The sequence below is a fragment of the Physeter macrocephalus genome, chromosome 16 (genome assembly GCF_002837175.3).
Source record: "Physeter macrocephalus isolate SW-GA chromosome 16, ASM283717v5, whole genome shotgun sequence".
Classification (NCBI taxonomy): domain Eukaryota; kingdom Metazoa; phylum Chordata; class Mammalia; order Artiodactyla; family Physeteridae; genus Physeter; species Physeter macrocephalus.
Window position 1 is genome coordinate 60,246,593 of NC_041229.1, and position 22,810 is coordinate 60,269,402.

At 49.3% G+C, this 22,810-nt stretch overlaps 1 protein-coding gene across 3 annotated transcripts in view; it reads left to right on the forward strand.

The window, feature by feature from the left end:
* The window catches only part of CLPB (ClpB family mitochondrial disaggregase), a 167,245-nt gene that overhangs the window by 135,650 nt on the left and 8,785 nt on the right, over positions 1-22,810 (forward strand). For 2 of the 3 annotated variants that reach the window (XM_007112845.3, XM_007112847.4), the window contains 8 exons: positions 6,733-6,810; positions 8,066-8,121; positions 14,682-14,726; positions 15,101-15,262; positions 20,927-21,083; positions 21,870-21,943; positions 22,112-22,231; positions 22,450-22,554. In XM_007112845.3, coding sequence (XP_007112907.1) covers positions 6,733-6,810; positions 8,066-8,121; positions 14,682-14,726; positions 15,101-15,262; positions 20,927-21,083; positions 21,870-21,943; positions 22,112-22,231; positions 22,450-22,554 — 797 coding nt within the window. The remainder of the gene's footprint in view (positions 1-6,732; positions 6,811-8,065; positions 8,122-14,681; positions 14,727-15,100; positions 15,263-20,926; positions 21,084-21,869; positions 21,944-22,111; positions 22,232-22,449; positions 22,555-22,810) is intronic. The other variant, XM_007112846.4, reaches the window with a different exon arrangement.

Here is a 22,810-nt window from a genome sequence, read left to right on the forward strand (position 1 = left end):
CTCTGGTCTTCTGGGGTCACTGGAGCCAAAGCAGGGCCAACCTACAGACCACAAGCCAGAGCACTGATATTGAAAGTGAGGCTCTCCATCCAGAATGCAGAGCCGTTCTTGATCATGGGGAAGGGGAGGATGCCTGTTCTATTGGGCAGACCTCCTGGGAGCTCAGAGCCTCTGTGCCCCACCATCCTCAGAAACGCAAGCAGTTGTCTCTTCAGCCCATTCAGAGCTAGACTCCACCCCCCTTCTCCAACCCACCCGCCTCCCGTGTTCCTATCTCAGTAAAGGCACTACCGTTCCCTGGTCTCCTAAATAGAAACTTAGGTGTTTCCTTGGTCCTTCCCTCCCCCTCACCCCTCACAGCCCATCAAGTTCTATCATTGTAACTCTCTGTTCTTCTCCCCTCTGTTCCTAATACCACTGCCCCAGCTCAGGACCTCAGTATCTCCCACGCGAACCAAGCAGTGGCCTCCTCACTGGTGTCTCTGCCTCCTTTTCTTTCCCTATAATCACTTCTCCCCAGCTAGAGTCAGCTTTGTAAAGTGTAAGGGAAAAAAAAAAACCTGTTTAAAATCTTTGAGTGGCTGCCCTAGCCTGGCATCCAAGGCCCACCCCTGCTGCTCCCCCTCCTCGGTTGCCCCCACCCGTCCCCACTTGGCACTGCACAAAACAGCTGCTTCTGCTGCCCTGCATGTGCTGTGTTGATCTCCTGCCTGCATTTGTTGATGCTGCCCTCTCTGCTTGTAATTCCCTTTTTTCTGGCCCCTTCCCCACCCCAGCCCTGCCCATCTCCCACACACGGGCTAGTTTTTACTTAGCCTAACTCAGTTCAGGAGCAATAGACTGTAGACTCCTGAGGGCAGAGACCATGATGGAATCATTTTTGTTTTCCCAGTTCCTGGCACAGCGCTCTACTCGAAGTAGATGCTTAGTGAAGTTTGTCCAATTAATTATTTTGGTATGGCCCTTTGTCCACCTCTGTGATGTGCTCTGAGGAAAGAAGAGAAGCTATAAGCCTGCTTTCTAGTTGTTCACAAGCATACTAGGAATGCGGCTGTAGCGAAGTAATTAATTACAACACCTGTACTACTCAGCCTTTGACCCCTTTTCCCCAGACCTGCTCCAAGAAGCTTTTTTTGGGCAGCAGGTCATCCTGCACACCCTGTCGCTCCCTCTGAGCAGGGGCCTGTCCCCAGAACCCATCCCAGTTGACTCAAGCCCATGAACTCCCCCCAGGAAGCTCTACCACCTTGACTGCTCTTCCAAGGTCTGGCCTGAATTCAGAATCTCAACATCAGCCATGTGCACACAGTAGGCGCACCATCCTGTCTTGTGCTCCACGTCTCTCTTTGACTAATCCAAAAATGTAATCTTCCTAAGCACTGCACCTTTCTGGACCCTCCCTTGGAGTCCTGTTTCTAATCTGAGAAATACATCCAGGTCATCCCTGAGTTATAGAGAGGCAGTGACTGATTTAGAAAACTTCTTACAGTTCCACTTCCCCACCTCACCACTTCAGGTGTCCCTCCTGTGCGCCTGCCATTCTTATTGTCTGGACTGCCCTGCCCTTCCACTCACCTGCCAGGACCCTCAACACCCAGGCCTCCTCCAGGAAGCCTTCCTTAGCCCTCCACCTGGGTGCAGGACCCTTTCTCTGGGCTTCCTGTGGACATCTTTTAAAACAACTTACCACATGGCATCAGTTTGTATGTCTTTCTCCCTCCCAAGGTCAGGAACTACCTCTCATTCAGGTCTGTTTCCCCAGGGTTGGTACACAGGTGTGTAAAAGGCTGAACTCAAGTGAACTCAAATGAACAAAGTCTGAGACCATCTTGATGTTCTGCCTCTCCTCAGCACAGATTCTGATCTCAGCCTCTTTCTGGAAGGGTGTCAGTCTTCTCTTCAGGGATCTCTTACCTCACAGCATGCACACAGGCACACATAATAGGTGGGCTCAACAAAAGCTGTTTTTTGCGATTTTAATACGTAACCCCTTAGCAGCAATAGTTTGTCTTCAGAAAGACTAATCCTTACAGACTAAGAAGAGAACTCTCTCTCATTATCCAAACCCAAGGCACCAGTATCCACTCAGTCAGCAGACACTTCTTGAGCTGTGCTCCTCGAACCTATAAGCTTAGATAGGAAATTGCTAATAGACATTTAGATGACTCAGCCATGGAGTCTCTCTAAAGGACAGGTTTCCCTAGGAGGTGGCACAAGCATGGAACAAACATGTTCCAGTTAGGTTAAAAAACTCTCTCTCACTGCATCACCAGAACTTATCAGGAAAGATGAGTCAGCCTGCCCAGACTCCCCTGGAACCTTGAGCTAGATGGAGGCAAAGGCCTGGCATGGGAGGAGGAGGCAGTACTTTTGTCTCACTTTGGTTTTGCACACACCAGGGCTTTCCTCTGGAATGTCCCTTCATACCCAGACTGCCTGGCCATCTCTCCCTCATACTTCGGGCACAAATGGCTCTTCCCACACTTCTCCCAGTGCTCCCATCCCACTTGGAACCCACAGTTTTCATAGCAGCGTTCAACCAAAAGGCACAAACCTTGTTTTAGGCTTCTTTGTAGGTGCCCCAGCACTCAACACAGAGCTTTTTTGCTGAACAAATGAATACGGCTCCCTGGAGAGAGGTTAAGAAGAGAGTGGAAACCTTATTCACCCAAGGGTAGTAGTAGTAGTAACCAGTTGAAGCCATAAGAGACTCTTGGGTCCAGGCCTCACTCTTCTCTGTAAAATGGGAGTTGAAGTGTCTGTCCTTTTCCCCTTGTGATTCCAGAAAAACCAAGAATTAATTCATTTAGTCAGCACACATTAAACCAGTGATGGGAGCAGTCCCTCAGGAAATAGAATGCCTAGCACATGCACCCACGGAATACACAGATTGGGGCACACACACACACACCCCCCCCGATACGAGGGCACAGACAGATGAAACTTGTTCCACTGCCCCTCTTTGAGCCTCAGTCTCTTCTTCTGTAAAATGGAGGTAATGTCTACTTCTCTGAATTATTGTAAGGATGAAAGATGTGTAAAATAACAAAGCTAATGGTAGCTGCCACTACTGCTGCTATGACTACCATTATTTTTATTATTATTCCATTCTTTGCAACTTATAAAATACAATAGCCATTAACTCATTTTAATCTTCCTGTGGTGCTGACTGAGCATGTATGGCTCTTCCCATTTTATAGATGAAGAAACCAAGCCTCTAAATCAGTAAGTGTTTTACTCAAAGTCAATCAACTAATAAGTGGCAGAGCCAGGACTCCAAACTAGGTCCTGTAACTCCTGCCCTCTCCACCATACTGCCCCGTAGATGAACATAGGAGTTAATGAAGCAGATGTGATGTGGTGGAGTAAACAGGAAAGAGTTGTTGCAGGTGAGACTTAGGATGGTCTGGTAGTGGTTGACATGGTCAGGAGAAGATGTTCTGTGGTAAGGGGAAGAACCCAGAAAGGAGGCCCTGGAGCTGGCTCAGCATGTGGAGAGGCTGCCAAGCCTGTTGGAGCTTTCAGAGATGGGACTGGCCAGAGAAGGGGCTGAGCTGCCTGCTCACGGGACCTGACACCATCTCAAGCCCAGAGAGCAGTGGTCAGGATATGGTCAGGGACACGGGCTCCTGAGACCATGTATGGAATGGTTGAGCCAGCCAGACTGGAAGACTGCAGCGTGGTGGCTTTCCAGGTGAGGTGAGGGAATGAGGAGATGTAGTGGTAGGGGAGAGCCAACTCCTTTCTCTAAACTCCTAAAGCACCGGTTCATGCTCAGGAGCTAGCCAGAGCCAGGGTTAAAGCCCAGGTTCATTTATTTATCTGTGTAACCTTGAGCAGGTCACCTAACTTCTTTATATATATTTCCTCGTCTGTAAAATGGGAATCAAGTTACCTGTCCTGCCAGCCTCATGGGTTCATAACCAGCCTCAAATGAAGTTATGTCTACAGAAGTTCTTTACAGACTCTGAAGTGCTAGCAGAGGAAGTTGCTGCATTTCCTTGTCCCCAGTGAGAGCACCAATACCTGTGGCCACATCCCAAATGGCCCTATCCAGGTCTCTCTCTGCCCCAGCCTCTGCCCCAGCCTGACAGAACCCTGAGGTGCCCAGCCTTGGTCCTCAGCCACCCTGCCAACCACACACCCCAGGGCCCGCCTTCCCCAGTCTTTCCTAGCTGCTTCCATTTTTCATTCTGTCGGACACCATCTGCTTGGCCATTTTTCTCTTCAGATATTATTAGAAATATCCAGAGTTGTAATTGTTTAATGGTTGGCATTTTGCCTGTTTCACGGGGAGCCCAGATCAAGCCCACCCCAGACTCATGCCCTGAGTCTGGCAGAATTGACCAGGGACAGCTGTGCAGTGGAGTCTGCTTGGCATTATAAAGAGCTCTCTCCCAGGTGCATTATTAGAAAAGAAGGGGGAAAAGATGGCCCCTGGCGTAATCCAATTCCGCATTCTCCATGGTGTTTTTGAACTGCATAGCCCAGAGGCATGCAGCTCTTGGTGGGCTGGGAAGCTTCCTGAGAGAGAAGTCAAGATCAGAACCTCAGGTTCATGACACCTAGGGAACCCTGATCCCCCAGGCCACCTGTCTGAGTGATGCCTGTATACTTTTGCCTCCCCAAATACCCCCATGAAGCCTGAATCCAGTTTTTGCTCAGCTTCTTTCCAACCTAGATTCTCAACTTAGCCAACTTTTGGAAGAGTGTGACTCCTTTCATATGACCCCTTCTCTCACCCTTGGCTCAACACACATGCACACATAATGTTCACAGAAGTCTAGCCTTTGCCATTTTACAGTATCTCCACCTCCCCAAATACCCCCACCCACAGGGTCTTGTTTCTGTCAGGACACTGGGGGCTCCCTCTCACCAGGCTGGGACTTCTCCATCTTCATCCCCAGCCTTCAGATACCTATGAGGCCTGTGGATTCCCATCATGGCCAGGCCTTCCAGAGGACCAAGCCAGTCAGTTTAGAGATGATCTGAGACCTAGCCCAAGGGAGAGGTTAGACTGAGTGTTTTCTCAGGCCCCTCTCAGGAGTCTCAGGGAGTATCTCCCGGGCAGGCAGAGTGACTAGTCTGGTGTCTATGAGGTTGCACAGTTGCTTTTTTTGCTGAGGCCAGAACTAGAAAGTATCTTAGGTAGAAGCATTAGAGATTGAGGTGAGAAAGCCCACAGTGTGGACCTGAACTCCTAAGACAGGAATTCAAGACCTCTTTGATCTGATCCCACCCACAAGTACTCATGTTCATTCCTGTCTCTCCACCTCTGTCATGCTGCCGCTTTTGCCCCCTCCAGATCCCACCCAGTCTCTGTGATCTGTCTTCAGTCCCACTTCTTCCAAAAGCCTTCCCTGATCTCTCCAGCCACTTCTGTGAAACCCAGCCACACAGATTATACCACACAGTATAGCATTTAGGATCTTTGCACCTCAAGAATGGACGATGCTTTCCTAAGACTGTCAACTCTTCCTCCGTTGACTTGGTTTCCAAGCCTTGTCCTCTGACATATATCCTTTTGCTCATCACCCCTCAGCACTGTGGGGACCAGACCATATATGCTGTTCCATCTGCAGGATGGACCTTGACATTGCACAATGATCTCTCCCCTTCCTCCTTCTGACGGCCGTGTTTCCGTTTAACGCAACCCAAATTGATACTAGCTTTTGTAAGTAGCCATATGTGACAAAAAAAGAAGATAGGTTTAGAGATGCAACTCTACCATCTCCACTGGTCAGCTGGTAAATATACTAGTTGTGTGACTTGGGCAGATCTCTTTATCTCTTGTTTCAGTTTCCTGTTCAGTATGATGGAGTTGAAAATAATATTTTCCACTCAGGGTATGGGTCTTGAGTAATAAAATGTTGGCGATTTTTCCGTTGGGCCTAGCAGATAGCATGTTTAATAAATGATTCTTCTGATGATTCTGCCTCATTCTGTTCCTACTCTTATACTTGAGTGATGCTTCTGAGCCTGACTCTCCCACTCTGGTTGGGCACTTAATTTTCTCATCTTGCACATAGAACCCTTGAAGAGGAGAGGTCAGCACTCACTCTAGCAGAGCTGAGCCCCGGGGAACCTAGTACGTGTTTATTCCCCTTCGCCCACCTCTGCCCAGTGGAGGCCATGTTGGTGGAGGTGCTAACCAAGTGGCTCACCCTTCCGTGCCCTGAGCTCCACACTACCCTTCATTGGCTTCCAGAAAGTGCATTTGGCTGTATTTCCTAACAGCAGACGAGACCTTAGTTCCCCCAAATGGGAAAGAGTTCAGAGCTCACACCCCAGATCCCCAAGGGCTTGCCATGGGCTTCTGCCTCTCCCATTTGCATAGGGGCAGGCTCAGACTCCCACCAGTGGTGAGTAGATGGGTTACCAGTGGAGAGCTACAAGTTCCTCTCGAATTCTCCTTCACCAGCCCCCCACCCCCTTCACCTCCATTCACCATCCACCCGCCTTTCAGTTTCCTTGGCAACGGTGAGTGCTCATCCTGGAAAACTTTATCCGAAATCTGCTCTGGGCAGCTTTCCAAATCCATGCTAACCTGATTAGGTGTCTCTAGGGGCCTTGCCAGCTAATCAGATTAGGCAGCACTAATGGTAGTGAGGACTTTGAGTGGGCGCAGAGCAGTAAAACATATTGTATACTTAGTGATAATTATCCTGCCTTTTGTGTCATTGATTTATCTGCCTCCCTCCCTGTCCTCTCGTCTTATGTGTTTGACCATAGCGATCCGGAGAAAGGAGAATGGCTGGTACGACGAAGAACACCCTCTGGTCTTCCTCTTCCTGGGATCATCTGGAATAGGTAACTGGGAGTAGATCAGCCTGTGGGGAAGGAGAGCTGGGGGAGCCCCAGCTGCTATGGGCCAGAGTCACATGACCCACCTCTCATTCAAATCTAGCTCCCAAAACAACTGCCTCCAAATTACAGAGCCAGCAAGAGGATCATCTGTCACATTTAGGAACAGCTGGAATTATGCCCCTCCCTCTGGAAGCTGTGGTGCAGGGCCTACTTCACCTGGAAGGCCAGGCCCTTGGGGTCCTGTGAGTCCTGGTCCAGCCACTCTGCAACCCCAGAGGCTGCCCTTTAGGAATTGAACCACCTCCACTGCCCAGTGCACCAGCTTTATCTAGTGTAGCCTGGGACATAACCCTCTAGGAAGCTAAAGAAAGCCCCTGATGGCCAGCACAGTGCTAAGTGCATAGAAAAATTGGTTGCAGTGAAATGGGTTGGGGATTTTTTATAGCCATTTGGGCTGGATTATCTGAGGCATTCTCACTCCCTCACTCTCTGCCCTCACAGATACTTCCCACTGCCACCACCACACCACCACCACCTCCCGTTGTCTTTTTTTTTTTCTCTCCCATTGTCTTGATAGGGAATTTCATGCATCTGTTGCCTCCTCTTCCCCTCTCAGCATCTTCATGGGTGCTCCCTCAGATGTCGGGTCCCAAAGAGTTACCATTACCTCACATGATACTATAGCACTTGACCCATACCAGATAGTGACTTCCAAAGGCTTGACCATCATATGCCAAATGACCTTTCAGAGCCACCACTTCGGTATTATCATTCCTTCTTTATGTTACAAAGCAAGGCAGTGAAGCCAAGGAGAGGTGCTTTTTATCCTCTCCCAGCCTCTATTTGGCCTGTGGCTCCAGGGCCTGGCTGGATGGCAAGACCGTGGGTGTCCAGAGAGGTACAGTGAGCCAGGAAGTCAGGGTGCTCCTAGGACAGGCAAGGTTTATGCTGGGCTTCAAAGGACAGGATGGCTCTGTATTGTAAGAGTCAACCTCTCACTCTTAGGATGCTGCTGTAGAGAAAAGGTTTCAGTCCCCATCCACAAAAAAATCAAGATGCAATGCAGACTTTGATTCTGGTCCCAGCTTTACCATTAATTCCCTTGGTGACTTTGAGAGAGTCACTGACCCTCTCTGAGCCTCAACATTCCCATCCATAACATACATTATTTCCAGCATCCATGCATTTCTAATATGCTTTCATCACAGGAGATAGTCATTTGGTCCTAACCCAACACTTCTCTTTTCCTTCTTACTAGGAAAAACAGAACTGGCCAAGCAGACAGCCAAATATATGCACAAAGATGCCAAAAAGGTAAGGGCTGGGATCTATGCCCGATTGGCAGGCCATGGAGAGCTCACCACTCCTGCTAGCCCAAAAAATCCTAGGCTCCCTGAATCTGGCAATAGCCAATCAAAAAGATGGGCCCTGGCCCAAGAAGCAGGCCTCAGCTATGGCCCCCACTTGGCCACCAATTGCTCCAGGAATTTTGGCAAGTTATTCAACCTCTTTGTTCCTCAATTTCTTCATCTGTGAAATAGGATGAATAATCCTTGCCCTGCCTGACTCTTGAGGCACTTGGGAGAACCCAGTGAGATTCATTTATATAGCATTTCTAAGCATCTGCTCTGTGCCGGGTATTGTACTAGATCCTGATAATACAGCGTTCATTAAGACTCCCCTGCCCTGAGGAGCTCAGTCTTGAGGGGGAGACAGCTTTAGAAACATATCACTACTGTCCAGTGCCATCAAGGCCATGCTAGAGGGAGTCTCAGACCTGTAGGAGAAAAGTAGAAATAAGAGGATTTGCTTTTCTCCATTCTACATGAGCTTTTAAACATGATTTCTTAATGCCCTAAGCTATGAGGTGGTCACAGTCCCCTTTTTCCCATGACCCAGAGGCCTGGATTCTCCATAGGACAGGGCTGTGCCCATCCCCTTGTTCAGACTCTGGCTTTCCAAGGCCTGCTCAGTTTGACTTTCTAGACTGACAGGAAATACTTTCACACAGAGAGAAATGTCAGAGCAGTCCTTGGAGATTGCAGAAACATTTCAACTTAAAGCCACACATTCTTCTTCCTACTGGCCTTCCCAGTGTGGAGGCATCGCAGGTTGCCCACAACCCTAGATGCCCTTGCCTACTTTCTGTGGAAAGCCTCCCCAGCTGAGATGATGAGGAATTGCCCAGGCCTCCACCAGCCAAACTGCCAGCAACAGAGTCCTGGCCACCTCCTATCCTGCTTTTGCCTAGCTCCCCCTTCGCCACTTCCCTGAGGGCCTGGCAGCCACAGAAACAAGGTAGCTCAGGCTGTGTCCTGAGCCGTATTCATAGCCCCCTTCTACTGACTCTGCCAGTAGCTGTCTGTGAGCTGTCTCAACCAAAGCTAGAGCAGACCCACTCAACAGGCAGGCAGGCAGGCAAGAAGCAGCGCATGGCATGCTGATACGTTCCAACCGAAATAGCATTTTTAAGACAATTCATCAGGTTGGCAGCGATTGAAACAATTAGCACTCTGGAAAGGGCCATAAACTAGCAAGACTATTAGGGAAGATGCAGTTACGGGCAGGAACCACCTGATTAGGGATGAAGAATTCCGAGTGGTTTAATTTTAATACTGTCAGAAAGGTTAATATTTAATTATAAATCATAATCTCCTTATCCAAGCTGTCTTAATATGTCTTCATACACAGTGGAAGTAGAAGGAAAGTATCTGCTGACTTGCTGGTGTAGAAAGGAGAAGGGGCTTGATAAAAGACTGATGATGCAAGTCATTTTTCAGTTGGAGCATCTAAACAAGAGGCAGATTTCCACCAGTGCAGGGCGTCCTGAAAGCTGATGATGGCATCCTTCAGTACATGCCTCACCTAGGAGACGGAGTTAACACCGTCACCACTTGGAGGCAGTGGCCTGGGTGATCCTGGCTCTGGAGTCAGCCATTCCTTGGCGCAGGTTCTACTGGTCCTAGACGGGTTGCTTTACCCCTCTAAGTTTCAGCTCTTGCCTCAAAGTGAAGCTAATCAGTCCTGTGTCTAAGGTTCTTGTGAGCATCAAGTGAGATACTATGAATCATAGAGAACACAGGTTCTAGCACCCAGTAAGTGCCTGGTCCCTTGTCTTATATTTATTCATCACTCCGTACTTTCCACAGCAGTACTCCCATCCATTGTCTTATTTGATCCTATAAGGAAGATAGCATAAATGCTAAATTAGACCCACTTTTTAGATGAGAGAACTGAGACCCTAGAGCGTTAAGCATCCAGAGTCACCTGTTAGGGGAAGAAGTAAAATCAGAATCCAATCTCTCAACTCTTCTCTCAGAACTGTTGTTCTCAGCCACAAGAGGAGGCTAGATTTTAAACTTGTCCATTTGTCCCCATGTCACATAGGGAGATGAGAGGCATGAGAAGCCCAATATAACCATGTATTTTATTTTTAAATCATAGTTGTTGCTTCTATAAAACTTCTACCTTCACCAGCCCTGAGGACCAACTCATTACAGCATCTATGTCTAGCATAGACATTCTCTGGCCATGTAACAGGCATGTTTGAGACCTGCCTTCAAAATATGAGGGTTCTGGGCTTCCCTGGTGGCACAGTGGTTGGGGACCCACCTGCCAATGCAGGGCACAAGGGTTCAAGCCCTGGTCCGGGAGGTTCCCACATGCTGCGGAGCAGCGAAGCCCATGCGCCACAACTACGGAAGCCCACGTGCCTGGAGCCTGTGCTCCGCAACAAGAGAGCCACCGTAATGAGAAGCCCACGCGCCACAACAAAGAGTAGCCCCCACTCGCTGCAACTAGAGAAAGCACACACGCAGCAGGGAAGACCCAACGCATCCAAAAATAAATTAATTAATTAAATAAATTAAAAAACAAAATCTGAGTGTTCTGGACTGTAAGCTGTCTAACCAGGGTACCTGATGTCGCCAGGACCCACGGAGTGATGTGTGGGAAGTGTCATGTACAGGGCCCAGTGTAAAGGAGGACTGAGCACTGACCTGGGAGTCAGTGACTTGAATTTGAGTTCTGGCCCCCTGATCCTTAGTTTCCTCATTTGTAAAGAGTCACAATACCTCCACACCTGGCTGCCTCACAAGGACTTGTTTGCACATTTTCATAATTTCTTTTTTATTATTATTATTATTTATTTTGACTGTGTTGGGTCTTCATTGCTGCGTGCGGGGGCTACTCTTCGTTGCAGTGCGCGGGCTTCTCATTGCGGTGGCTTCTCTTGTTGTGGAGCATGGACTCTAGGCACGCGGGCTTCAGTAGTTGCAGCACACGGTCTCAGTAGTTGTGGCTCGCAGGCTCAGTAGTTGTGGCATATGGGCTCAGTTGCTCCATGGCATGTGAGATCTTCCCAGACCAGGGCTCAAACCTGTGTCCCCTGCCTTGGCGGGTGGATTCTTAACCACTGCGCCACCAGGGAAGTCCTATAATTTCTTTACCAGACTTGTGAACTTATTTTTTTTCTCTCATTAACCTCTACCATTTCTTCCAAATTCAGCAGCTTTGTTAACTCCCATTATTAGGGTTAATAATCCTTGAGAAAAAACCTTAATGGCATTCTGTGATTTCATCCTGAAGTAGGGTGGTGAAGCCCTAAAGACTGCAGTTATAGTGGCAGTATGATGAAGGGATCAAGAGCAGGGCTCTGAGTCCAACGCTAAACTACTCTGTGGAGTTGGCTGAGATCTCTGTTTATATCAGTTTTCTCATCTGTAAAATGGATTCAATAATGGTGCCTGTCTCATTGGATTATTATGAAGGTTAAGTGAGATAATGATGTAAAATGCTAAACACCATTCTTGGCACATAGTAAGCAATCAGTACATGTTAGATATAATTGTTATTATTGTTGCCTTACTTCTAGATAACCCTAAGGTAAGATCATCTGAAACCAAAATTATTCCAGCCAAGAAAATCAAGCCCTTAGATTTGTTGAGAGTTACTCAGCAAATCAGTAGAAGGACTAGGATAAGAACCCAGGTAATTTGACATAAACGTAAGTGAGCACTGAAGTCTGTACTCCCTGTTACCTTGGGGCATTGATTGACACTGGTTCTGGACACAAAGCTCAGAACCCTTCAAATGAAGATGCCAAGAGCCCAGCTGATTGATGGAGTGGGAAATATGAGGCAGGAGAGTATAGTGGCTAAGAGCACAGACTTGGAGCCAGATTGTCGAGCTTGAGTGACCTTGAGCAAGTTACTTTAATCTGTGGCTCAGTTTTCTCATCTGTAAGGTGGGAATGATAATAGTACTTTTACCTCATAGACTTACACACATTCTAAGCCCTTTATAGCTTGCTTATTTAGAACATCGCCAGACACATAGTAAGCGCCCAGTGAGTGTCACCTATTATCCAGATACCCATCTCGTGGCTTCCAGCTCATTGCTCCCTTTGGGCAGCACTCCCAGCTTCCCCATGTCTATCTTCCCATGCTTCCTGAAGCCAGTGTTTCTCTTGGCCGAGCTGCCTGGGTCCCTCTGAAGATGCTTGCTGGCTAATGCTCCATGTCCTCTGATAACAGTGATCACCCCCTCATGACCTTAAGAACTTCTCCAAGGCCTTTCGCACCTCTTGGATTAGGTCCTCTCCTCAGGCCATAACATAAAGGAGAAACAGCGAGAGGGCATAAGGGCCTGAGTATATAGGAAGAAACTGCAGCTCCAAAAGGGAAGGCAGCCAAGGCCACACAGTGGAGAACTGGGGCTGGAAGCCAAGCCTGGGGCTCTTTCTGCCACCCTGTACCTCACTTACAGAGTGACAGGACAGAGAAAAGAATAGGATACATCACAGACTGAATTTCTGGCCAGCAACCGAACTAGAGTATAGCCTGGATTTCAGACATAGCTACCTCCCTCTCAGAGTCTTGGTGCACCCTCCCTCATCCCCAGCTCTCAGGAGAAGCATAGGCAGTGGGTGCATTCTCTTAGATGGAAGCATGTGCCAGTAGGAGAGGAGCCTGAGGAGTCTCTGGGGAACCCGGATCTGGGTGGAGAGACAGGGTCTCTGAATGCCCTTATAATGCCCTAAATCCCTAAATTCTTCATGAAAAGTCGTGGTCATTCTGCTTGTTTTAACTCGCAAATCCCACTCCAGAGGGTGTGCTCTTCCCCTGGGGCTAATTGTGGTCGGGCCTCACCCCAGGGGGCCAGTTCCCTGGAAATCAGCCCTAGGCCCAACCATGGAGAGAGAAGCAAGCTACATTCTGGATAGCTCTTAAATGAAGTGAAAACATGTAAATAAATGAGAAAGATTTATTAGTTTAAAAGAAAAGTAAGGACTTCCCTGGTGACGCAGTGGTTAAGAATCCGTCTGCCAATGCAGGGGACATTCGATCCCTGGCCTGGGAAGATCCCACATGCCGCGGAGCACCTGGGCCCGTGCACCACAATTACTGAGCCTGCACTCTAGAGCCCGTGAGCCACAACTACTGAAGCCCACGTGCCTAGAGCCCATGCTCCACAACAAGAGAAGCCACCGCAGTGAGAAACCTGTGTACTGCAACAGAGTAGCTCCTGCTCGCCACAACTGGTGAAAGCCTGCACACAGCAACGAAGGCCCAACGCAGCCAAAAATAAATAAAATAAAATAAATTTTTTTTTTTTAAAAACTGTGATTAAAAAATTTTTTTTAATAAATAATATAAAAATAAATTGATGCAGCCACTGTGGAGAACAGTTCCTTAAAAAACTAAAAATAGAGTTACCATATATGTCCCAGCAATCCCACTCCTGGGCATATATCCGGAAAAGACGAAAACTCCAATTCAAAAAGATACGTGCAGCCCAGTGATCATTGAAGCACTATTTACGATAGCCAAGACATGGAAGCAACCTAAATGTCCATCAACAGAGGAATGGATAAAGAAGATGTGGTACATATATACAATGGAATACTACTCAGCCATAAAAAAGAATGAAATAATGCCATTTGCAGCAACATGGATGGACCTAGAGATTATCATACTAAGTGAAGTAAGTCAGACAGGGAAAAACAAATATTGTATGATACACTTATATGTGGACACTAAAAAAATGATGCAAATGAACTTATTTACGAAACAGAAATAGACTCTCAGACATAGAAAACAAACCCATGGTTACCAAAGGGGGAAGGGGGAGAGGATAAGTTAGTAGTTTGGGATTAACATATACACACTACTATATATAAAAAAGGTAAGTAACAAGGACCTACTGTATAGCACAGGGAACTGTATTCAATATCTTGCAATAATCTATAATGGAAAATCTGAAAAAGAATATATATATATGTATATATGTGGGTATATGTATGTATAACTGAATCACTTTGCTGTACACCTGAAACTAACACAACTTTGTAAATCAACTATACTTTAAAAAAAAAGAAAGGGGCATGTGCCCACATAGACTTGCAAAGTTGAGGGCACCATGGAGCTGTCTGGGTGCTTGTTGCTCCCCTCCATCTCATCATGATCCCACGCTGATGGTGACTGACTTTGTCCATGTCAGCCTGCCCCACTCAGGTGCTTCTAGAGAACAGAGACATAGCTCCAGTGCTTGGCACACACAGTATGCCCTCAGGAAATGTGGGATGAGTGGATGATGCGGTGATCAGACCCAATAGAAGCCTGAAAAAAGAGACATTCCAAGCCAGATTTAAGGCAGGAACGCACGACTTGGGTTTATTAAGGTAGGGCATGAGGGAATCATGGGGGATGAGTGGACAGAAGAAGGAGGCAAGGAGCCAGAAAAAACTATATCATGAAAATGGGATAGAAAATCTTGGCTTGGTGTGGCTTAAAAGCTGGAATGTATTTGAGATCTCTCCTCCTTAACCCTTCCCCCTGCCTTCTTCAAATGGACTCCTGCTTGTTTCCACACAGGGTTTCATCAGGCTAGACATGTCTGAGTTCCAGGAGCGGCATGAGGTGAGTGAGAGTCCTTGGTGAAGTGTGGTTTGGAGAGCCTGTCAAGAGGACTCTGCCTGGCTCTTTTGATGTGACTTGTCGTTTAGGCCTGAGGTAATTCCAGCAGCCTTGGGATTTGTCCTTTGCGGGGGGCATATGTACACAGCAGGATCACTGATCTGTTTTGCATACGATTTGCTCTGAAGAATAAACACAGAAAAGATCATCTGCTCTCCCATCACGGCAGGATTCCTTCCACCCAGAGAGGCAACCTGATTGTCCTTGTTGAGACAGGCAATCTTAACAGTATATAAAGCCATCTTACCGTTGCATGTCCCATATTGGAAACTAAAGCATAGAAAGGCCTTCCTAACTTATTTCCTTCCTTCCATCAGGTGGCCAAGTTTATTGGGTCCCCACCAGGCTACATTGGCCATGAGGAGGGTGGCCAGCTGACCAAGAAGCTGAAGCAGTGCCCCAACGCTGTGGTGCTCTTCGATGAGGTGGACAAAGCCCATCCAGATGTGCTCACCATCATGCTGCAGCTGTTTGATGAGGTGAAAGCTTGGGCCAGGATGGAGTTGGGGACACCTGTAGGTATGGGGGGCTGTGAACAGCAGGACCCAGGGGCCCCAAATCGATCATTCCTCAAGTTGCTGCTTCCTCGTGTGTACGTTCAGTCACTTAACAGGTCTGGCTTCGCCCCCTCTCTGGACCAGGGCCCAGACTGGGCACCCAAGGAAGACCAGCACTGCCCAAGAGTTGAAATGTTGTGGCTGCCCAGACTACCTTCGAAAGAGACAGAATGGGACAGGGGTGCCAGGGGAGAGAGAGTGAGCTGAATTTTTAGTTCTAGCTCTGCTCCATCTCTAGGCATCAGGGACCTCGTGTGACAAACAACGAGGCTGGATCCAATAAGCTCCAAGAACCTTTCTGGCTCAGACAGCTCCTGCTCCTCCCTGTGTCAACCATCATTTTCACCAGTTCTTTAAAATGCTAATGACGTTGCTGCTGTCTGTGATGATGACCATGATGATGGAATGGTGGTGCCCTGGTTCATGGAACCCTCTTCTCCTGAGGAGCTCCAGGCTGGTCACAAGCAAGGACAGTCTCCCTCTTAACTGGTGAAATGAGCTCTAAATGAGAACAGCTTCCTCTTTTTCAGCACAGTCTATGTAATAGGCCTGAGCTAGAGACTTTACAGACGTTCTTGCTGATAGTCACAATAGCCCGGCAAGGTATAAATCATTTGTTACAGATGAAGAAACTTGAGGTTCAGCAAGGTTATAAATGACTTGCCCAAGGCCACAGAGCTACTGTGTGGAAGAGCCAGAAATGGGCTGCAGATACATCTGGTCCCAGAGCCCCAGTTCTCCCCATCTGTACCAGTCCTTATCTTGAGCAGGGGAGGGAGAGCTTATGATTGTGGGAGGGGCTGCCATCCACCTTTTCCAGGGGTCCTGCAGAACTGGGGATGAGGCCTCCCATCTGCTCCCATGCAGGGACGATATTAGCCAGCACATGGCCAGATGGAGTCCAGCCCACCTTTCCACTTAGTCCCCTCCAGCCCTGGGAAAATGGAAAGAGGTTTGCTTCCTATGTTAAAGTGCACTAACGAGATGCAGGAATGGATACCCCTGGACCAAATAGCACATCAGGTACCAAGCCAGGAAGAACCAGATCCAAATGTCCCCACAGCTGCCCACTGCCTGTCCCACCTGGCCCAGCATCCTTGCCTCTGCCCCAGTTTATTGCTCTCTTCCTAGGCTCTCATCTGCTCCCTGTCTCGAGACCCACCCCCAACCCCCACTGAGGAATGAAGGCCAAGCCTTCAAAGGTCACATATTCTGTTTCCCGCACCTGTGCTCGTTGAGACCACCCCCCACCCCCACCCCCGCTGCCACCTTCTAGCCTCTTGATGGGATTCAGGTACACAGCTGTGGACCAGACCCAAACCTGCCCTCTGGGAACTCCCTGCCTAGTAGACAGTAGAAAGGAGATATGATAAAGTTGACATTTTTGTACTTTGTGTGCAAGGCACTGTTATTACATGTATGAACTCCTTTAATCCTCCCAGAAGGAGGATTGGTTCCCAGAAGATGGTTATTATTACTGACTCCATGTAACAAATGTAGAAACTGAAGTAAAGTGAGACAACTAATTCACCCATGGTCACACAGTTGGGAAGAGGAAATCCAGGATTTGAACCCAGGCAGTCCAGTTCCAGAGCCTGCAGCTTAAGTAGTAACTACCATGCAGCCAAGGCCAAAAGAGAACAGTAGATCTGGAGTGAAGCATTCATAGGAAGGGAGAGCCCAGCTTAGGGAAGGTGAGCACAGCAGCCTGTTTGGCCTCTCACTTCCCTGGAAAGGTTCCTGGTCCAGAAAGAGGGAAGGCAACTGCTGACTGAAATACAACCAACCCCACCTGGAAAATGCTTACCACCCCCGTGTGTAAGCCCTGTCCACCCCTCCCCTGCTGCTGTCACTCCACTGACTACCTTGGGGAGTTGATAATAACTCCTTCCTACAGCTCCCAACAACCTACTACAGTTTCTGATGTTTATGCCCTTGGTTCCATTGACCAAAGCTGCCATCTGAGTTTACTTAGCCAGATTTATGCATGTTTCCTTCTTGAGGACAGAGACCTTGTCTCACTCCAACCATTCCCAGAACCCACAGCACCAGGAGAAGCGCCCTGTTGACTAACTTAATTCAGTAGTAATTCAGCAAACCTTCCAAGGATGAATAAGTATTTGCCAGGTGAACAGAGTGGAGAAGGGCCGGCAGTAGACACCCAGTGTGCAGAAGCACAGGGGCATGAGGCAGCCTGGTATATGCAGAGAACTACAGCTGTTCACTATTGATCGACTGCAGAGGGAAAGTGAGAATAGAATGGTGGAGATAGGTGGATAAAGTAGACAGGGGCAGGTTAGAATGCCAGGCAGAGGAGTGTGGATTTTTTTGGTGAATAGTAAGAAGCCTTTAAAGGCTTTAGGCAAGAGAGAAATATGATCAGGTTTTCACTTTATAAAGATCCTGTAGGCAGCAGTGAGCAAATGGACTAGAAGAAGAGAGACCAGCGAGGAGACTGTTGAAGAGTCCAGGCGAGAGCTTGGGAGGCCTGCTCTCAAGCAGGGCTGTGGGATGGGGAGAGCTCCCGGGAAGTCAACTGTGCAGGGCTCGGTGATTGGATATGAGGAGAGAGGGAGGGACCAAGGATGACCAGCGGCAGGATTTCTGGTCTGGGTGACCCATGGGTGCTGCTGCCGTCAGCCTGCGGCAGGGAACACGGGGATGAGCAACAGATTGATGAGGAAGGTGAGGAGCTAAGGTTTGGAATTGTTGAAAATGAAATGCCTCAGCCAGATGGTTATGTCCAAGAAGTCGCTCATCAGTTTGAGTGGTCTGGAGTGTAAGAGAGGCCTGTACCGGAAGTAGAGACTCAGGAATGCTTCAGCACAGAGAGAGTACCAAAAGCCACAGGAAGGGATGAGATCTCTGACCTAGTGAGAGTATGGTGTGCAGAGAAGAGAAGTAAGAACAGCCTTGCCACCTCTCCAAAGAGTCAAAGACAGAATTGCCAGAGAATAAGAGGCAAACCAGGAGAATGTGGTTCAGTGCAGGGCAGAGAAGACACAGGGAGAACAGACAGTCCCTGCCTCAGTGTTTCTGAGCAAGGGGGAGACAGGCAGCAAAAAGCAGTCCAGCCACTGTGGTGAGTGGTGCGCTAGGATAAGTAGGAGTTATAAGGGCACCTGATCCAGTCTGGGGAAATAGGGAAGCCCCCCCATATCCACCCAGCCCAGACCTCCCAAGCTTGGACCCAGAAAAGCAGAAGGCTTAATGCTCTCACCAAAACACCAAGCAGAGGTAATGCAGGTCACTTCTCTGTTGACCCCAGAGTCTGTAGCACAGGGCAGAAGTCCCAGGAAGCCCACCCACTGCTCCTCCCTTCAAGGACAGAAATGGGGGGAAAGCAGCCCCTGTAACCCTGAGGTGAGCATTCACGCCCCACCCAGGATGCGTGCACTCCATTCATTGCTGAGAGGCAGGACAGCAACAGCTCCCTCTTTGGGACACATTCTCTTGCCAGCGACTCTGAGGAGAAGGAGACGTGAACAGTGTGAAAGTCACTCTTTGGGTCAGTAATACGCTGCACCTGCTCGCCTCACCCACCTGGGACCCATCCTCAATCCCAGTTACGAGCAGAGCTTTGATCTCTGAGAAAGAAATGGCCACTGGTTATTGCTCTGGCCAGTACAGCAGTGTGTGTGCTCAGTCCTCGGGGATGAGCTCTACGAACACACACAGGGTCATCTGCACGCACTTGGGCACATCACACATGCATGCAGACCTGGTCCCCAAAACTAGAGTTGCCCTTAGTGGATTCTGTCGTGTTGTAACCCATAAGCAGGGGGTGAAGTAGGAAGCTAATGGCCAAGCTCAGGAACATCTGCTTGCACCCTTGCCTTCTCCTCGTCCCTCCCAAGGCTGGGACGGGAGAGTCACCAGGACTTGGATCTCGAGGCCCCCTTTGAATAGACCCCCTTGGAACTAACTTTCTGAGGCCTGTGCCAAGGTCCCGTGTAAAGTGAGGCAGAAAAGCACTTGGTACCGTGCCCAGTACACAGTAGGTGTTCAGTTAATGCACATTCCTTTCTTTTCTACCTCTGAGGGCCAGGGCTGGTCTGCCTTTGCATTGGCTTTAGAACCAAGGGCTGACCTTGAGTGAGGCCCTCTCCACCAGGGAAAGGGGAACACTTGAGGAGGATTGGTTACCTTAGGCTGGGGCAGGGCCCAGCATCACTGGCTTGGGCAGGTGCCAACAGGCTGAGGTCAGTGACCGTTCCCCAATGCCATATTCTCAAACTTGGCAGGGGTTTTGCTTTTGCCTGCAACCCTGATGAGTTCCCAGGAAGGTCTGTCTCTCCCCACATCTGTCCCGGTAACTTGTTTCCAGTCAGGATCAAAGGATGAAAAGTGAATTTGGCACAATTCTGAGAAATGTTTGTTTAGGGAAAGAAAATTGCATGAGGCCTCATTTTATCCCACACTGTTGGTATGACCCCAGTAGCCTGGTGTACAGTGAAGGATATGGGTTCTGGGGTCAGACAGTCCAATAGAGCCTCAGCTCTACTGTATTCTAGCTGTGAGACCTTGCACAAATTACTTAACCTCTCTGAGCCTCAGCTTCTTTGTAGGGGTGGTGAGGATTCAAGCATTCAGCAAGCAAGTGTTGAGCACCTGCTATATGCCAGACACTGTTCTAGGACCCAGTGAGAGCAAGACCCAGCCTCTGCCCTCATAAAGCGACCTTCTAGTGGGCAGAGTGCAACAGTGCATGGAAAGCACTAAGCAGGGCGCCGGCAGTGGAAGTAGATGTGCCCATCAAAGTCAGACTCGCATCAGTTCCTCTCAGTGGGGCCCTGATTATTGCTTTTTTATAAATGACTACAAAGTGCTGTTGTACCATGCTAGCCTTGAGGTTTGCTGAGTGGGCAGAGTTCCTTGCCCTTGAACTGAATGGCCCTGGACAGCTACACTTTTCTCATTCTTCTGTCTCCTCCCTCTACTGTTGCCCCTTTTCTCTTTCCTTGGTGCATCTGTTTCTAGTAAAGATGCTTTCTTCTGTGTCACCTCTAGAAAAAGCTAAAGATTCCAAGGCAACTTCCCAAGTTGGTTAAAGGAGGAACATTAACCAGGCCAGAGGATGGCTCTAAAGATGCAGAGATTATACCTGTTTCAGTTCATTTATCTGGTCCTCACAATGACCCTGTAGAATACCCTCCTCTGACCTCCTACAGCATCCTGGCTTTCCCTTTATCATAACACTTAACCACTGCATTTTGACTGCTTGTTTCCTGACCTCACTCGTTCTCTAGACTGGGAGCATGTCAGAGGCTCAGTGAGTCCCCAGTGCCCCAACACAGAGCCTGGCCCAGACTGGGCCTCCAGGAGAGTGTGTTGGATGGATGCATGTACAGTCAGGCTAGTTTCTGGGTGCCCTCAGAGATGCCAGACAGCAGGTGCAGTCTCACCTGGGGCACTCCCAGCAGGTGAGCACTGTAGCCGAGGTGTGAGAACAGTGCTCAGAGACCCCAGAGGAGGGAGTGCTGACTCTGCCAGAGGAGGGGGAGGCACAGGGGTTCTGGAGAGAGCTCCTGGGAGAGGTGCCCAGCCTTACCACTCCCTGACCATGCAGTCACGGTTCCTTCCCAGGGCCGGCTGACGGATGGAAAAGGGAAGACCATCGACTGCAAGGATGCCATCTTCATCATGACCTCCAATGTGGGCAGTGACGAGATAGCACAGCACGCGCTGCAGCTGAGGCAGGAAGCTTTGGAGATGAGCCATAACCGGATCGCCGAGAACCTTGGTACAGCACGTGGCCTGAGCTCTCTGGGCAACTGGTCAAGTGACCAGGCCACCAGCGCATCTCCTGGGGGCAAGGATGGCAGGATGGCATTGGGGTCCTGGGGCCAGATGAGGGCCCTGGTAGCATCTTTGTCCCTAGCTGGCCCTGACCAGACACCAAGCACTCTACTAGATAGTGGAGGGAGGCAGACAGACGGTGCCCCTACTTCCTCAAGAAAGCCCCAAGTGTCTTGGGTGACAGGAGGGCTCCAGACAGAGTAATGGACAGAGCCACACCAGGGCATGGGGCCAGGAAGAGGCCAGGGCCTAAGGGGACTGAAGGGATGCACACTCAACAGGTGGAGACACTTCGGTGCAATGAAGGGATAGCAGATCAGAAACCATATGGAGGTGAAACAGCCTTTTTCAGCCAGGGAGCCTTCCTGCATAGGTGGAAAGGAGGAGCATGTCAGGCAGGAGACCACATGTGTCACCTTTCTATTTAGGATTGAACTCTCCAGCCCACTTCTTACAAGTCAGGACTCAAGTCTTGGTCCTGACTCTTCTCCTCTCCCCTCCCCTCCTTCATACAGTTCCTACCAGTACATGAGCAGTGGAAGGGCCTAGAAGGTACCCAGTCCAGTCCTCTCATTGTGCAGGTGAGGAGAAGGCTGAGGCCCAGACAGCCTGAGACCTTGACCAGGAACACACAGACCGTCAGGGTCAGGACCAGGGCTCTTTTCATGGATAGAGCGAAGGAGCAGGCACAGCTCCCAAAGGTCCTGGGTTTATGATTCTGTCTCTACAGGGGATGTCCAGACTAGTGACAAGATCACCATCTCTAAGAACTTCAAGGAAAATGTGATTCGCCCCATCCTAAAAGTAAGAGTTCTTTGTCATTCCTGCTGGAGCCTCGGGTTGGGGGGGATCCCCTTAGCCATCGTGAAGATACGGAAACCCTCCCACGCCCATCTTCCCCAGTAGGGTCCAGTAATTCCTTTATACCCTCTGGGTCACTGAGTTCACCCCATCCCTAACCCGGCCCTATAGGCTCACTTCAGGAGAGATGAGTTTCTGGGACGAATCAATGAGATCGTCTACTTCCTCCCCTTCTGCCACTCGGAGCTCATCCAACTCGTCAACAAGGAGCTGAATTTCTGGGCCAAGAGAGTAAGAGCGGGGACTGCCTGTGGGTGGGGGTGGGATATATGCCCACTGGAAGTCAGGGAACACTGGGCTGGGAGCGCCACCCCCAGAAGAAGGAGCACAGAGGGGGCCAGTGGCTATCGGGCACACAGTCTTTCACAGGCCCAGGCCTCAGGCCAGAGCGCTGAGAGATAGAAAGCCCTGGGCCGCATTCAGGCATGCTCCTATCTCACCTGTCCCAGGCCAAGCAAAGGCACAACATCACACTGCTCTGGGACCGTGAGGTGGCGGACGTGTTGGTCGACGGCTACAATGTGCACTATGGCGCCCGCTCCATTAAGCATGAGGTGAGCACAGGAGCCTGAGAGAAGTGAGGCACCTCCACACCTCCCTCCCTGGTGCCCCCAAACCCATTCCCTGGGCTCCCAGCCTGTCCAGACAGGCTGGAATTGTTCTTAGCTAGAGCAGATGCCACTTCAGAACCAAAAACAATATAATCAAGTAAAACCCCTATCCTAGAGGGTAACTGAGTTTGAACCCCTACCAGTGTGAGAAACTGGGCTGAAAACCTCAGAAACTGACATTACTGTGTCATTAGCACTG